Source organism: Chlorella variabilis (genome assembly GCF_000147415.1).
Source record: "Chlorella variabilis unplaced genomic scaffold CHLNCscaffold_1, whole genome shotgun sequence".
NCBI classification, from domain to species: domain Eukaryota; kingdom Viridiplantae; phylum Chlorophyta; class Trebouxiophyceae; order Chlorellales; family Chlorellaceae; genus Chlorella; species Chlorella variabilis.
Genome location: NW_005435087.1, coordinates 287695 through 303138, shown reverse-complemented (window position 1 = coordinate 303138; position 15444 = coordinate 287695). Strand labels below are relative to the sequence as shown.

Sequence of the window (15444 nt, the reverse complement as noted above, 5' to 3'; positions counted from 1 at the left end):
TTAAACAAGCGCCAGCTTGCTGGGGGCTTCGCCCCCAGTCCCCCAAAAGGGAGGCAAGTGCCGACAAAGCAACAGCGGCGCCGCATGTGGCCGCTGCGCTGTGCCAGGCGCAAGGGTGGCTCCCCCGCATTTCGCCAATCCTCAATGTGCCATCGCCAGCTGATTGGCGAAATTTGGACGCGACAGCAGTCCTCATCGCCCGCCCATCGCCAAAGCTGCCACGAGGGCCAGAAACACTGCTCCCAGCCCCACCACTCTGGCATGGGCCCTGCGCCACCTGGCCATCCAGCTAAGGGATGCTGGTGATGCCCAGCTTGCCGACAAGCTGCTGCGGAAGGCAGAGGCGGAGGGACTTCAGCTGGTTCTGCAGCCGGCATGCAGCGCGCCAAGCGGCCCAACCATGGACGGCACGGGCAAAGGCATGCGTGTCGCGCGCGAGCTTGGCCCCGCGCTGCCGCCGACCATGCCGCCGCTGACAGCGGGCGTGGCAGCAGCGCTGCTGGGTGTGTACGCTTCGGCATCTAAGGCAGCGCCTGGGCTGCGCAGTATAGCAGCAGAGGCATCGGCTGTGGCGGTGGCAGCGGCAGAGCAGCAGCTGCCCCTGGATGGCGCCGCCTGCGAGGCGCTGGTGCTTTGCTGGGAGGCCGGCGGCGCTGGTGCTGGTCTGCACATGGCGAGCAGCACGGCTGGCAGCCAGCAGGCGCCAGCAGCCCCACTGTGCCCACTGCTGGAACAGCTGTTTGGCGTGAAAGCATTAGAGGCAGTGGAGGAGGCAGCCTTTGCGGAGGCAGCCATGGCGCAGCCAGTCTTGCTGCCGTCGCCATCTTGCAGCATCGAGCAGGCGACCGCCGCAATGGCAGCGGAGATGGCTCGGGCGGCGGGCTGGGAGCCAGTAGGCGCAGGTGCGGAGGAGGCACTGGATCAGCAGCAGGAGCCGGAGGATCAGCCAGCTGAGGAGGGCGCACGGCAGGAGATGCAAGGGCCTCAGCTGCGGGCGGCGCTGAGGAAAGGAGACCTATCTCCTGCCGTGCTGGTGGCCTGCCATGCCATCGGCGAGGTGCAGCTGCTGGTGCTCCTGGAGGAGCTTGCCATCAGGCAGCAGGTGGGTTTGACCTCAGGTGCTGTGCGCTAGCATGCTGTGCAGCATGCATCCAGCCCCGCTGTTAACTGCTGTGACCTGGCATGTACTGCTGTTCTGTCGTCTGCGCTGGCGGTGCCCGTTGAGCTCCTGACACCCTTTGCACTTGCGCACCCACCTTTGCAGCTGTTCCCGCTGACTCGGGCTCTGAAACTCAAGAAGAGCAGTGGCAAGGCTGACAACGACGCCAGCCTTAAGCGCATAGCCGCCGCCATACTGCAGCTGGCTGATGGTGTGGCGGCATAGGACCCTGTACAGCGGTGCACTGGCCGACATGTGGGATGCACCTGCGGCCAAACTGCAAACACTCGGCTAGAAGGGTGTGCGCATGTCAAATGGGAAACATATCAAGGCATGTTGCATTTCTGTATGTAAATACTACAATAAAGGCCAGAAGCGCCGTAGCAGCAACATCACAACTGCTGGGCATGAGATGGAAACTGAGGGGCCACCAGCCTAGCGCAGCTAGAGCTTGTGCGACGACGGCTGCTGGGCCGGGGCGCCGGCTCCCGCCTGCCCCGCTGCCGCCTCACTGGGCACCGGCTGCTGCACACTCAGCTGCTGCTCCTGTGATGCATACTGCGCCAGGGCTTGCACCGCCACATCGAGGGCACTAGGATCCAGCTGCAGGGGCAGGGCGGGGCATACAGGGTGACCACGTCAGGGCCAACTCAGCTGGTAGTGGTCGGCAGGCGACTGCCGTGGTCGCTATAGGCGGCGGGCCGGACAGGCAGCCCATGCACGGTCAGCTTGGGGCAACTTCCGTACAGCATGCCACGCACACACAGCCCCCACCTCGTTTAGGAAAGCGCTCCAGTTCATGGTGCCCAGGGTGCCCTGCCCCAGCAGCACCGATTGCAGCGAGGGGTTGGAGGGGTTGGACTGTGACTCTAGAAGCTTGGCGGCCCAGTCCACAGACAGCTGGGCGGGTGCTGCGGCGCCGTCGCCGCCGCTGCCGCTGCCCAGGCTGTTGCGCACCTGCTGCAGCGCGGCCAGCGAGGCGAGCGGCCCCGCCGCCGCGGACCCGCCGCCGGACCCAGAGGCGGCGCCGGAGCCCGCGGCCAAGCTTGTGCTCTTGAGCAGGGCGGCGAGGTTGGAGTTGGTCGGGCTCAGCAGCCGGCTGAGGCCCGCCAGGCTCAGCATGGGCGCCCTGCGGCAGGCCAGGGCAGAGGTCGGGGCCAGCAGCAGCGAGGTGTGTCACGTGAGTGTACCTCGTCGCCAGAAAAGTGCGGGGAAGGAAGAGGTTTGGCAGAGGCACAGGGGTGGCAGGCAGGCGCACATGAATGTGTGACGCACCTGTTAGGGCTTGCGCTGCGCGGCGGCTGGCTGGCGGAGGGGCCGCCGCCGCCCGCGTTGCCGCTGCCCGCCCCGCTGCTGCCGGCGTTCTGGCTGGCTGAGCCCCCGCTGCCCGTGAGGACGAGGCTGCCGGCTGGCCCGCTGCCGGACTCGGGCAGCGCAGCTTTGGCCGCCTGCGCGGTGAGCTGGTCAATGAATGCAGAGAGGGAGCTCTGCAAGCAGGCAAAGGCAGGATGGGCATCTGAACATCCATAAACACAACAGCATGGGAGGGCGGAAGGAACACATGGTTCCAGGCAGGCCCCTGGCAGGCAGGCCCCTGGCAGGTGCACCATCAGCGGAGCAGCAGGCGGCCATGCATCCACCCACCAGTGAGTGGAGGTCAAAGCTGAATGCCTTGGCCATGTCCTGGCCGCCCGCGCCTGCCCGCTGCTCGGCACTGCCTGGCGGTGGCTGCTGCTGCTGCTGCTGCTGCTGCTGCTGCTGCTGCTCCTGCCCTGGAGGAGCCAGGGTCAGCTCCAAGCGCGCCTGCACCCCTGGGGGCGGCGGCGCGCCCTGCGGCGCGCCCTGCTGCTGCTGCTGGTGCGGCGGGACCGGCATGGCCCAGGCGCCCCCCAGCGGGCCGCGCAGGAACTCTCGCAGCAGCGGAGCCTCCGCCATCTGCGCGGCCGCTGGCTGTGCCGCCAGCGCCGCCGGCCAGGCGGCCTGCTGCGCCTGCGGCTGAAGCTGCAGCCTGGCAGGCACCATTGGCGGCTGGCTGGGTGCAGTCCCCGCAGGCTGCAGGCCCAGCGCCATGCCTCGCTTCAGGGCGGCCACCTCCTGCAGATCACCGCAAGGGTGGGTGGGCAAACAACGGCGGCCGGCCAGTCATTCAACAGTTGACAAGCTTGGGAGAGGCACCTGGCCATAAAACCTGGCAATCGCCGCCGCCGTGAATGGAGAGAGACAGGGGAGCAGGACAGCACCAGCAGTACCAGCAGTACATAACATAGCAGATATACAGTACCGCACCTGGCAGAGCACCTCCACATGCTGCCGCAGCGGGGCTAGCTCCTGCTGGAGTGCCTGGCGCACAGCCAGCATCAGCTGCTGCTCCAGGCCCCCGCCCAGCTGCGCCGCGCCTGGCGGCGCCAACGGCGGCAGGCCGATGCCGGGTGTGCCGCTACGCGAGTCGTCCGGCTGCTGCTGCGGCGGCTGCTGCTGCGGCGGCGGCTGCTGCTGGTGAAGCAGCCAGAATGGCGGCACGCCTGCTGGCGGCGGCGGCGAGCGCGAGGGCGGCGGAGCGCTGGCGCTGGGCCGAGAGGCGGCCTCCTGGATGGTACTGGCGGCGCCCGCCACCGCCGAAGCGCTGATCTGGCCCCCCGTCAGCAATGGGCGCCCGCCGCGCCGCACGGTCTCCTCCACAATCGCCGCCCCCTCTTGCTGCAGCGCATGCCAGCCAGCGCAGAGGGCCCACACGCCTGCTCAGCCGCCTGCCACACGCACCGCCAAGCTGGGCAGGCAGGACCTGCCAGCCCACAGGGGCATGGATGCGATGCTATAGGCACAGTAACAAAGACAGCAGCCTAGGCTGTAATCTGCATGGATGGGAGCTTTGCATTAAACCACTTGCCCCCACCTGGATCGCTGTGTTTGTGGTGCGAGACCGCTTGGACTGCTCCACCTCCTCGATGTCCTTGAACAAGAACATGTACTTCATGGCTGCAGCGGTACATTGGTGCGATACGTGTGCGGTGCACAGGCCGGCACAGGCACCTGCCGGTATTCGACACTCAGCACCAGCCATGGGTGCAAGAAGCGGAGAAGCGTGGTGACACAAGATGTGTGTCGTCTTGCCAGCTCCCCGAGACGGCCCCCACACCCGCACCTGTCTCCTCCAGAGAGGCGGGCCCCGCAAAGAGCGGCGAGCCGCCGGCGCCGGCGCAGTTTGCTGCCTCTGCGTCCAACTCCTCCACAACCGCAGCCCCAGGCAGGCTGCCAGCCAGGGCAGGGAGCAGAGCAGTAAGGTATGAGCACAAAGCTGGGAGGGGCTCAGCTGCAGGTGGATGCTTCATCGGATGCATGGAGGCAGCCCAGCACGAGCGGAAGCAATGCGGCCTGGCCCACGCCCGACACCCAGCAACTCACATGAGCAGCGGCCAGTAGGTGCTGGCACGCAGCTCGCGGTGCAACGCTCGGAACAGCGGGTTGGTGTGCATGTCCTCACGCTGCGCCAAGGCGTTGTACACGATAGGCGCCAGCACCAGGCGCAGGTGGCCCTGCGCGCGCGGCGGCAGATCGGCAGGCGGCGACGTCAGGCGCGGCATTCCTCTGTGCTGCTGCGCTCCCCCGGTGCCAACTGAGCCAGCTCTTGAGCACAGGTGCCCTTGCCTCCCCCATGCCCTACACTCGTCGGCCCCTGTGGCGGCCTGTGTGCACCTTAGCCCCCCGCAGGGCCACACAGCCCCCACCTGCGGCGTGTTATCTTCACCCAGCTCCTGCCGCACGAGCGCCTTGATGCCCGAGGGCGCTTCAAAGGCCCATTGCCAGTGCAGGAGGCCGCCCTTGTCGGCCAGCGCGGGCGGGCTGTTGGCGGGCACTGCGGCGGGCCGGGCAGAGAGGGAGAGAGCACACGATTGAGCGTGCCTGTGTGGCGGCGGGTGCGGGGCACCATGCCAGCATGTGCAGCAGAGCCCGGGGCAGCACACATACATCATGCTGGGGCTGCTGCCGCCTTCTCACCGGTGACCTGGCGGTGCTTGAGCGCCGCCAGCTTCCGAGAGTAGTTGGCTCCCAGGATTGGCTTGAGGTAGATGAGCGGCAGCAGCACGTCGCCTGTGTCTGGGTCCTCCAGGAGCAGGAACCTGCAAGGCGGGCAGGGCGAAGGCAGGAGTGCTGCGGTCGGGTTGGGACAGGGACGGCGGCGGCGAAGAAAAGGCCAAGGCATGCTCCGGAGGCTGCGACTGCCTGACGAAGCAGCCGCGGCTCGCACTTTTCGTCGCCGCCGGCGTGCAGCCAGAGGGGCCTGGCAGCGGGCAGCTTGATGTGGGGGCTGGTGGCGGCGCCGCCGCCTCCGCTGGGCGGCGCTGACGACTCGCGCCCGCGCTTGGACATGCTGCCGCCCAAGGCCCTCCTGGTCTGTGTGTTCGGATGCTTAGAGTGTGGTATAGCTGGCTGCTCTACCTGCAGTTGGCCGCAGCAGAAGAAATCTTTGAATCTCGCCGCAGAGAAACCAGCTGCGAGCGGAGGTACCACGCGCACCCGGCGCCGCCACCCAGCTTCCTCCTGCTGGCACAACCGCTGCGGCGGTCAGCTGCTGGACACCGCGTGCCGCGCTGCGACAGTCCAAAGCCCACTGGAGGGAGGGCTGGCCTATGGGAAGACTCCCCCTGAACGGCGGTTGTTCAGCGGGCCTCTAAAACGCGATCACACGCCCCGAGAGTCTGTTGCACAAAGTGCCGGCCCAAGCGGAGCAGCTAACAAGCAAGTTGGAGGAGTGTTCCGCATGGGGTGCCTTTCCACAGCAGCTGGCCCTCGCCAAAAGGGGCTCTTAAGCATTGGATCACCCTGCAGCTGCTCTGCCACTGCTTGTGGGAGAACCCTGGGCCGACCATGTCTGCGCCATCGGTTGCGGGCACTGCCGTCTCGAAACAGCGGGGCAACGCTGCATTTGCAGCAGGAGACTACGCATCCGCGCTTGAACGCTATAGCGAAGCGATCAGGCTATGCGATGGGCTGCCAGACCCGGCGGGAGTGCACCTCCTGTATGGCAACCGGTGCGGTTGCCGCTCCGCCGCCCGCCGGATTGCTCTGTGCCCCATGCTCTTGCCTGATCCTTATCCATGGGATCCCTGCCGACGCAGGGCGGCAGCGCATCTCAAGCTGGGCCAGTGGGCAGCGGCGCTGGCAGATGCAGAGACGGCGCTTGCGATAGAACCCAAGTGAGGCAGCAACAGGAGGTGTGACGGCTTGCCTGACCGAACATAGGAACTTTACAACAACCACAATGCCGTGTAGCAAGTCTTTGCTCTACTCTAATGACTGAGGGCTCCCATGCCGCATGCAGGTGGGTCAAGGCGCTTTATCGCAAGGCCGCCGCACTGCAGCAGCTGGGGCAGCCCGCAGGGGCAGCAGCGGTGGCGCAGCAGGCTGCCCTGCTGGAGCCCGGCAACCGAGAAGTGCAGGCACTGCTGCAGCAGCTGGGACCTGCCGCATCGGTAGCAGCGCAGCAAACGTGGCAGCAGGCAGCCGGGCCGACCAAGCCTGCCCCCAGCGCGGCATTGCTGCCGCCGCTGCTGGCCGCAGCCCCGTGGGAGTATGCGCCGGCACCAGATGGGGTGGACGAGAACCTGTTGCTGTTGCTGCACGGCCTGGGAGACCGCCCAGCAGCCTTTGCAAAGCTGGCGCAACAGATGGCGCTGCCACAGGTGCACCAGTGGCCCGCCGACACCAGATGTGCTATCCAGCCAACAGTCTGTGTCTCAGCTGTGTCTTCAAATCATCACATCCCTGGTGACTGTGCCCACCCACCCCCGCTGCTTCCTGCTTGCAGAGTGCCGCGTTGGCGCTGGGCGGCCCTCAGGAGGTGCCGTTTAGCGATGGCGGCAGGTCGTGGTACACTGTGTTCACAGAAGAGTTTGAGCTCATAGAGGTGGGGGCACGGGCTTGGGTTCTGGAGACCATGATCAATGTACCTTAGTGTGTGCTTGAGCTGCCACTTTCCTTTGGCCTGCCTGCAGGCCCGGCCGGGCGAGCAGCGCCGCATCCACAGCCTGCAGGCGGTGGTGGCGGCGCTGCAGCGGCTGGTGGCGGAGCTGCAGCGGGCCTGCGGCTGGAAGGCGCACAGCATCCACCTGATGGGATTCTCCCAGGTACAGTGTTGGCAGCAACCATCACGGCAGCCAGAGAGTGTAGGATGCCTGCCTGATCCAGGGTGCGTCTGTTGCTGCGAGGGCTTCCCAGACATTTCGCACTGCCTCCCATCGCTGCAGGGTGGCACAGTAGCTCTGGGGCTGGCCCGGCAGCAGCAGGCCGCCGGGCAACCGCTGGGCAGCTGCGTGGCGGTGTCTGCTGCCCTGCTGCCAGAGCAGGTGGCACAGGGGCTGGGTGCAGGGAGCAAGAGCAGCAGCGGGGGCGCCAACGCGGCAGGAGGTGGCACGCCAATTTTGATAACGCATGGCACCGCGGACAAAGGTACGGGCTGGCTGCCAGCCAGCATGACTGCCTCTCCTGGCTTGGCTTGGGCCCACCATGCCCCCTCCACCCCACCCATCCACTGCTTTGCTGCTCTGCAGTTGTGAGCCGGCGGTCTGTGGAGCAGACAGCAGAGGCGCTGCGCAGCACGCATAGCATGGAGGTCGTCGTGCACAGCGTGCCCGGCAAGGGCCACGCCATGCCCCAGGTGCCTCCCTGCCCCTGCCCAGCCGCCGCGTGAATGCTGGCTGTTTTCCTCCCCTCCACGCAACCTTCTCCCTGCCTTGTGATGTCCCCCTGCTGCAGGGCCCAGCTGAGATGAAGAGGTTGATGGAGTTCTGGGCTCAGCGCCTCAGCCGGCGGCCCACGGCAGCAGACCTGCCGCCCGAGGCGGCTGGCGGCGGTGGCGAGCTGCTGGAGGTCCGGCCGGGGGAGGTGTCCCTAGAGCTTCTAGGGGAGCAGCAGCAGCCATGAATCACATCACAACCGGGCGTGAAAGCGCCGCTCAGCTTTGCAGCATTTGTAGCAAACAGTCTTGCAATTGCAGGCAGACAGTCTTGGCGGCCGGCAGTGCGATGCTTCAATGCAAGCGCTTGCGCTAGGGGGCGGCGTGGTCGGCGGCTCGCTCGTAAAAGGCGGCGTCGTTTAAGAAAGCCAGCAGGGCTCGCTCAAAAGAGTGCGCCTGCAGGTCTGCCTGCCCAAACAGCTCCAGCAGGGCGGCCTGCTCGCTGGGGCCCAGCCCCGCTGGCGCCAGGCGGGCCTCCACAAAGCGCGGCAGCGTGGAGAGGTGGAACTCGGTCCAGTTTGCGGCAGCCAGGCTGAACAGGGTGTCTGCCAGTGCCTCCTGTGCGCCGCCGTACAGCCGGGAGGCCAGCATGGAGAGCAGGGAGGAGGCCAGGGGCGCACGAGCGGGCTGGAAGGCGGGCAGCCCGTACAGCCGGGTAGCCACCTGCAGCTTTCGGGGGGGTGGAGGTGGAGGGCGAGGCCAGGCGAGGGTGGTGGCGAAACGAACAGGCAATAGGCAGGGCAGGGATGCCGTTGGCTGATGCTGGCATCCTGTACCGGTACCTGGCCAGCCCGGCCAGAACTAGAGAGCTTGCAGCTTACGAGGCTGCCCTGTTTCCAGGCATGTACTCACGTGCAGCTCAAACAGCTCCTCAAGGACCAGCCGCACATCCGCCACCGCCAGCACCACGTGCAGCGCAGCAGCCGCGTCAAAGTAGCCCACCAACAGCTCCAGCACGCGCCGGATGACGGCCGTCCCGCCGCCCTCAGCTGCACCGCCCGGCTCGGAAACAGCTGCTGCCTGCTGGGCCGCTGCGGCAGCGGCGGCGGCGGCGGCGGCGTGTGCGTGCAGACCAGCTGCCAGCGGATGCGCTGCTGCCCCAGGCCCGGGTCCCTCGGCCGCGGGCTTGGCGCCGCCGCCCGCCAGCGCGCGCCAGCGGTACCGCAGCAGCGCCAGCAGCGCAGCCAGCGCCTCGGCCCGCACGTGCGGCAGGTCTGCGTCTGCGACGGCAGCCTGGGGTGAGGCGGTACGGTCCCAGACGCCCAGGCAGTACTGCAGCGCTGGCACCACCAGCGTGCCGTGCCTGTGGCTGCCGCCCTGGCTGAGGACGGACGCTACCAGACGCATCATAAGCAGGTCAGTCTCAAAGGAGGGGTCTGTGCCTGCTGGGGGGCAGGAGGGAAGGCACGGGGAAGCGGTCTGCTGTGGCGTGTGTGTGTGTGAGTGCTGGTTGGCGCAGGTGGCCACAAACCTGCCACTCTGCCACCCTCCCCACTGTGCTGTCCCCAGCAGCGGGCCTGCTTGCCTGTGGCTGAGAAGACCTGGACTAGGGCTGCCAGCAGCTGCTCCACTCCTTCTGTGCCCAGTTCGGTGGCCAGAACGTCCAGGCAGGCGGTCACCAGGCGCAGCAGCGCCATGGCCGCCTTGCTGCGCAGCGGCCCGCCGCCGGCACTGCCGCTGCCGGTGGCGTGCAGGATGGCAACCACGCTCGGGAGGGCAGGGGCCGCCAGCGCGGCGCCGACTATGCTGCGAAGCGCCTTGGGGCTGCCGCTGTAGCTCTGCACGATGCAGGCACAGGCGGAGGCTGCGCTGCGGGCCGCCGCCGCCGCCTCGCCTGCCAGCCCACCGCCTCCAGAAGCCGCCGCTGCCGCCTGCTGGAACAGCTGCACCAGCGGGGCTACCAGGTTGGTAAACGCCGCGCTGCGGGCCTCTGCATCGAACTGGGCAGCGGGCTGGGCCGGCCAGCAGCGCAGCGCCAGGTCTGAGAGGCTGAGCCAGAGGGCACGGCAGGCCCGCATGGGCAGCAGCGCCGGCGCCGCCAGGCTGGCATGCGCCACTTGGCGCAGCTGGGCCTAAAGGCACGGCGGGAGGCAGGCGCGAGCTGGCTTCAGCATGCAGCAGCAGTGCGGGGCAGCTGAAGCACCCAACACACACCACATCAGCACGGCCACCTGCTGACAGGCAATGCCCAGCACACCACCAAGTGCCAAGTGCACCTGCTCCGGGCCCCAGAGGGCCTGCAGCAGTGCCGCGGGCGGCTTGAGGCTGCTGGAAAGGGCGATGGAGCTCAGCGACACCAGGCTCTCTGCAGACCAGACGGCGGCGCGGTGCAGCGCGCCCTGCCACCCCGCCAACCCCGGCGAGGTCGCCGCCTGCAGCGTGGCGGCGCCGCTGGACAGCACGCCCCACAGCAGCTCCCGGGCTACGGGGCCGGCGTCCGGGTCGGCGCTGCCCTGCACGAGACCCGTGATGAGCTGGGAGAGCCAGGTGGCGGTGAGCGAGCCGAGCGCCTGGTGCAGCCGGCTGCCGGCCAGGAGCATGGCCGCCAGGCCCACGCCGCCGCCGGCCTCGCCGCCGGCCGCCAGGTGCGCAGGCGTGCTGGGCTGGCCTGCCTGCCGCGTGGCGGCCGCCAGGGCCTGAACGGCCTGCAGCCACACGGCCGCCAGCTGGCACAGCGCGCGCATGCACTGCACGGCGTGCGCCCCGCTGGCGGCCTCCCCGCTGCCTGCAGCCAGAGGGGCTGGCTGCTCGGCTGCGCCCCGGGTGGGGAAGCTGGGACCGCAGCGGGTGAGCAGCCGCAGCATGACATCCATGCCCCGAAACGCCGGCAGCTGCTGGGCCAGCGCCGCCGCCGCTGCAGGGGCGGCGCCGCCGCCGCGCGCCGCCGCCGCCGCCGCCGCCGCGGCTTGCTGGCAGGCGGCTGCAAAGTCGCGGCTGCTGGCTTGGAAGTGGAGCAGCACCCAGGGCAGCCGGTCTGCGCTGAAGCTGCCGACAGCCCGACCCAGAAACAACTCTGCATGCCGCACATACATGTCCACTTCAGAGTCCGGCTGGAAAGGGCTGCCGCCCTGGCTGGCCACGCCTGCGAATGCAGGAGCACAGGGTGTGTGGGAGTGTGGGCAGCTCGACGGGATCGCTCCGTTGAGGAGGGACGCTTCATCGTCCGCCGCCTGCGATGCCCGGACCACAGCGCAGCACACAGGAGGTCCCCAGCAGGCCCAGCAGGCCGGACAGCGCCGGCGCCAGGCACGTCCATGGGAGGCCGACACGCACCCGGCACCAGCAGCTCGCCACCCTCCTCCCCCTCCTCCTCCTCTGCTGCCTGCTGCGCTTCGGCGCCGCGCTCTCCCTCTGCTCCGGCATCCCCGCCCGCAACGACCGACTGCAGCCAGTCGTCAACAGCAGAGCCGCTGCCCGGGGCGGTGCTGAGGGCGGCCAGCGTGAAGGGCGGCGGCCGTGCCACGTCAGCGCCAGCGGGGCACAGCGTGGCAAGCACCAGATCCGAAACAGCCAGAATGGGCTCTGCAGCAGGGCAGAACGGAGGCACTCGCGGCGTCTGAGCAGACGGCGGGGATCTACGGTGCCATGTGTTTGTGCAGCGTTGGGATCCAGCACAACAACAGCACCACCGCCGCCCAACGCGCACCTTTGTAGGCCGCCGCTGCCTGCTTGACCCGCTCCCGCGCCTGCAGGTCGTCTCCAGCCTCCCACAGCTCGGCCTCAAAAGCATCCAGATAGGTGAGCACAGCATGCCACACCTGCACCCAGGCAGCAGCACTATAACGACACGATTTCCCAGGATCAGTGTGCAGGCAGTGGTGAATGAGGGGTAAGCCCAGCAGCAGCAGCAAGCACGTAAGCATCAGCAGGACAGAGAAGCAGCTAGAGCAGCATGCCGGCACCTCCAGGAACAGCAGCAGGTCGACCGGGCTCTGGCGGGCGGTGGACAGCGCCAGCACCCGCCCCAGGATGCTCCTCAGCATGGCCGCCAGGCGAGGACTAGCCTCGACAGCGCTGAAGGATGCGGGGCGGGACGGGGTTGCGTGGGTGCGCGCACGTAGGGGCGGCGGCGCATCATGAAACGACGGCCTATGCACATGTACGCGTTGCAAGAGCCAGGCGTAAGTACCTGAGCTGAGTGGTGAAAAACTGGATGAGCAGGCGCACAAAGGCGGTCAGCAGCGGGTCGTCCCGCTGGAGGCGGCTGCCGCCCTGCTGCTGCTCGTGCGCCCACCGCTGGTGCACCAGGGCACACGTGTCCTGCAGCGAGCGGCGGCGAGAGCCGGGGAGGGGCAGGGGTGATGTGCCACAGCGGCATGCAGCCGTGGCCCCCATGCAACCAGCTCGCAGGGGACGCTTCCTGGTGGCAGAGCAGAAGCGAGTGCCCAGCCCACCCTGACACTGATCGAGCGCAGCACGGGAGGCATAACAAAAGGACATGCTGCAAATTGCTCGCCTGCAGCCGGGGCACCACCACCTCCAGCATCTCCTGTGCCTCATGAGCCGCAAAGAACTTGGCCTGCAGGTCGGCAACACAGTCCAGCGCTGCGGCCGCCACCTCCACCACCGCCTCGTCTGCCTCGTCTCCAAGATCGCCGCCGTCGCCGGGCGCAGCGGCAGCCACAAAGCCGAACAGCAGGCCGGCGACGGTGGCGCCGCTGACGCCCTGGTCTGTCGGCAGCTTGCTGGCATCTGCCAGCGCCTGGCGCAGCGCCCGCAGCGCCTTGGGCGCCAGCGCCAGCGCCGCGCCGCCCTGCTCGCCGGGCCGCGCCAGGCTGCCACGCAGCGTGTGCAGCAGCGAGCACAGCGTGCCCAGCGCCACGGGCTGCAGCTCGCGGTAGTGCTGCTGGATGGCGGGTATGCTGGCTGACAGCACCTGCTGGGTGAAAGAGGGAGGTGGGAAGTGCGGTGAGTAAGTGGGGGAGGGATGGCGGGGAGCAGCGGGCTCCGGTCGAGTGCAAAGGCGGTGAGGTGGCAGCACATCATGACAGAGGCTGCCAGCGGCTTGCTGAGGTGTGGCACAGCCCCCTGGGCGCCTGGCCGGCACTGCCCACCTTGCCCTTGAGGCCAAAGCTGGTGGCCTGAGCCAGGGAGTGGAAGTGGTCGAGAGTAGCTGCCAGCAGACCCACTCCCGCCTCCATCCGCGCCGGGTCTGATAGGCAGGCTTGCAGCGCCGGCCAGGCGCTGGGCCACTCCAGGCAGATGATGTGGGCCAGGCTGCCCGCCAGCTTGCTCCTCCCAAAGTGGGGCCGCCCGGGGTCACACACACAGCGCCAGAGGCAGTCCCGCGCGGCCACCTGCTGCGCCGCATCCAGGCGCCGCCAGCGGTACAGCACTGCTTCGTCGGCACAGGTGACTGCGAAGAAGGCCGCTTGCATGTCCGCAGCAGTGGTGCCTGACAGCACATGAAGCGCCCACTCCAACGCTTGGCAGGTGCGGCTGAAAGCCTGGAGCTCCGCCTCTGCCGCACGCTTGTCTTGAGGGGCTGCCCTGGGGTCATAGACAAGACTCAGCAGCGCCTCCAAGCGACCCTGGTCCATGGCGAGCGGCTTCTTGGTTGCAGCGGCCCCAGGGGCGATGGGCGAGACGCTTCACGCAGCCATGCGTTCAGCGACGAGTAGCAGCGGCGGCAGTGGCGGCGGGGCGGGAGCTGCGAGCAGGGAGTGGTCGGCACTCAGGTCGCGGTGCAGGGGCGCCCGGGGGCTGCCTGCGGGAGCAGGTGCTGCCTGATTCAGACTGGCGCACTCCCAAGATCAGTTCAGCGGGTGATGGAAGCGCGGGAGGGAGGGTGCAATAGCAGGCGATTTGCACAGCATGTACGTTGTCGTCTGCCAGGATGAATAGAGAAGCAGAGCGACCGCTGGGATGGCTGGCCGCTTGCCGTGCTGGGGCGGCCTGCGGCACACTGTGCTGCTGTGCCAAAACCATCAAGCTGGCAGACCTCCACTGCTGCTTTAAAAATGGAAGTGATTTTTCAGTGCATCATTAGTTAATTAAATAAACTAAATCAAGGGAATGCCAATGGGATAGCCAGCTCGCCATCCACAGCAGTGGTGCCGCTGCCGGGCAGGCACTGCGCCAGCACCTGCACCACTTGCGCTGCGCTGGGCCGTGCAGCTGGGTCGCCTTGCAAGCAGCACTGGATCAGGGACACAACCTGCGCGGGGCAGTCCTGCGGCGCCCTGCACGCACACCGCAAAGCAGCAGCAACGACTCTCAGCACAGGGATTGCGAGCGTCACTCAAGACGGCTGCTCGCAAAACACACCTCAAGGGCCGTCCCTCGCCACGCCGCGCCAGCCGCTGGCCGGTGGCAATGCCGTGCAGCACCCAGCCCAGGCTAAACAGGTCGGCCTCCAAGCCGCAGGGCCCATGCACGAGCTGCTCGGGTGCGGCATACAGGGGCGTGCCACAGCCTGCACCAAGCAGAGGACATCAGCAACAGGGGCGAGCTACAGAACTAGCAACGCATTCCTCTCCCTTGTCAAACAGCCTACCTGACACCATGCTGTCTTGGCCCAGCATACGAGCCAGCCCCACATCTGCCAGCTTGGCAACCACGCCGCTGCCAGCGCTGCCGGGGGTGTCTGCCAGAAGCACATTCTGCAGTACCAAGCAGCAGCGATGTGGCATCCAGCAGCACACTGACAAAGTGGTGCTTGAGTGCACAAGCAAGCGAGCGCTGCCACAAGCCAACAGCCTCCGATGCTGCTGCTCCCACCCACCGCAGGCTTGATGTCCAGGTGGGCAATGGACAGCTGGTGAAGGAAGGCCACAGCACGTGCCACATCCAGTGCTGCCTGCCCTCCTTTCTCGTGCCAGCGCAGCGCTGGGGATGCCAGCCGCTCATGCAGGCTGCCCCCTTCCAGCAGCTCCGTCACCAGCATCAGCCGGGGAGGCTCTGAGCTGCTTCTGCTCTTGCTGCTGCGGCCTCTGCTGCTGCTGCTGCTGCTGCTGCTGTACACGCCAAGCAGCTGGACTATGTTGGGGTGGGTGCATCGCCGCAGCAGCTCAACCTCACGCCACAGTTTGGCTTCCTGCTCCTCCTGCTGCTGGCCGCTGGCTGTGTACGAGGCTGTGCCATCCAGCAGTGCCTGCCACACTACCGGCTGGTTCAACACTTTGATGGCAACAGGCCAATGGCCAAACAACAGGCCCTTGTACACCTGCAGACACACAGGCAGGCCGGGTTGGGTTGGTGTCAAAAGCACAAACGAGCAGATGGAGCAAATCAGTGCCCAGCACTGCACCTTGCTCGATGCGCCGCTGCCAAGCAGCTCGGGCCTGCCGGCGCCGTCCACCACTATGCTGAAATCCTCTGGCCGCAGCCGCAGGCTGGTGCTCTGAAGACGCCACGACACGGTGGCATCCGCTGCCGCCGACGTCGACGCTGCTGGCCGAGAGGTGGCGCCCCTGCTGTGAAGCACGCCGCCAGGCAGCAACGGCGCAACATCATTCAGCTCCTGCTGTACGCCATCACCCTCGCCTGCCTCCACCTCTTCAGCTCGGTCCTTGCCACGCAAGCTCTGGTGCCCGGCGCCCTTCTTGCTGCC

The 15444-nt window shown here is 67.5% G+C and overlaps 2 protein-coding genes across 2 annotated transcripts in view; one reads left to right on the top strand and one right to left on the bottom strand.

Moving 5' to 3' along the window:
- Nucleotides 1-5527, bottom strand: part of CHLNCDRAFT_49352 (hypothetical protein) — a gene marked incomplete at both ends in the record, with an annotated part of 7799 nt that extends 2272 nt beyond the window's left edge. Inside the window, 12 exons of the mRNA XM_005851624.1 lie at nt 1257-1425; nt 1672-1762; nt 1934-2288; nt 2435-2646; nt 2804-3253; nt 3446-3856; nt 4053-4135; nt 4302-4408; nt 4562-4692; nt 4885-5012; nt 5156-5277; nt 5406-5527. Of these exons, the coding sequence (XP_005851686.1) occupies nt 1257-1425; nt 1672-1762; nt 1934-2288; nt 2435-2646; nt 2804-3253; nt 3446-3856; nt 4053-4135; nt 4302-4408; nt 4562-4692; nt 4885-5012; nt 5156-5277; nt 5406-5527 (2381 nt within the window). The remainder of the gene's footprint in view (nt 1-1256; nt 1426-1671; nt 1763-1933; nt 2289-2434; nt 2647-2803; nt 3254-3445; nt 3857-4052; nt 4136-4301; nt 4409-4561; nt 4693-4884; nt 5013-5155; nt 5278-5405) is intronic.
- Nucleotides 5528-6025: 498 nt separating this feature from the next.
- Nucleotides 6026-8080, top strand: CHLNCDRAFT_132954 (hypothetical protein; the record flags this gene model as incomplete). Its single annotated transcript, XM_005851953.1, has 8 exons — nt 6026-6189; nt 6277-6354; nt 6480-6840; nt 6966-7064; nt 7153-7284; nt 7405-7564; nt 7708-7814; nt 7913-8080. The coding sequence occupies 8 exons, from the start codon at nt 6026-6028 to the stop codon at nt 8078-8080; spliced, it is 1269 nt and encodes a 422-aa protein (XP_005852015.1).
- Between the last annotated feature and the right edge of the window lie 7364 nt (nt 8081-15444).